The 438-nt window shown below is 66.7% G+C and overlaps 1 protein-coding gene across 3 annotated transcripts in view; it reads right to left on the bottom strand.

Annotated features, from left to right (window-relative positions):
• Positions 1–50: 50 nt before the first annotated feature.
• ADCYAP1 (adenylate cyclase activating polypeptide 1) overlaps positions 51–438 on the bottom strand; it is a 4,430-nt gene continuing 4,042 nt past the window's right edge. Inside the window, exon 4 of one of the 3 annotated variants that reach the window (XM_017738331.1) lies at positions 51–341. In XM_017738331.1, the coding sequence (XP_017593820.1) occupies positions 242–341 (100 nt within the window). In that variant the 3' untranslated portion in view covers positions 51–241. The remainder of the gene's footprint in view (positions 342–438) is intronic. The other 2 variants (XM_017738330.1, XM_017738329.1) reach the window with 2 other exon arrangements.

Here is a 438-nt window from a genome sequence, read left to right as displayed (position 1 = left end):
CCCGGCTGTAGCAACCCACCCAACCCTCCGCGCACACCCGCGCTGACAACCAGGGTCACGCTGCGCCGGGAGCAGCCATGGGAGGCTGATGCCTGGGGAGCCGGACTCCACCAGACTCATCGAGGGCGCAACACATTCCCGACCCCGCCGGGGCAGCTTTGTTCCCCCCAGCCGCGGCCCTTCCAGTGTCTCCGCTCCAGTAGTACCAACGCCCACCGCGGAAAAGAACAAGCAGAGAGCCTTACCCGACCCGCTTGGCCATCAGGGAGTGTAGATATTTCCTGGCGGATAACTGGCCCAGGAGTTTCCTGTAGGCTTTGTTGAAGATCCCATCGGCGTGCCTGGGCAGAGGGAAGAGCCCGCGGGTGAGCGGCGAGGCCCGGGAGCCGGCTGCGGCAGGTTGCGGGAGCCCGGGCGGTAGCGGTGACCATTCCCCTC

The sequence above is a fragment of the Corvus brachyrhynchos genome, unplaced genomic scaffold (assembly GCF_000691975.1).
Source record: "Corvus brachyrhynchos isolate BGI_N302 unplaced genomic scaffold, ASM69197v1 scaffold106, whole genome shotgun sequence".
Taxonomy (NCBI): Eukaryota; Metazoa; Chordata; class Aves; order Passeriformes; family Corvidae; genus Corvus; species Corvus brachyrhynchos.
The sequence above is the reverse complement of the archived record's forward strand: the minus strand, read 5'-3'. Positions and strand labels throughout refer to the sequence as shown.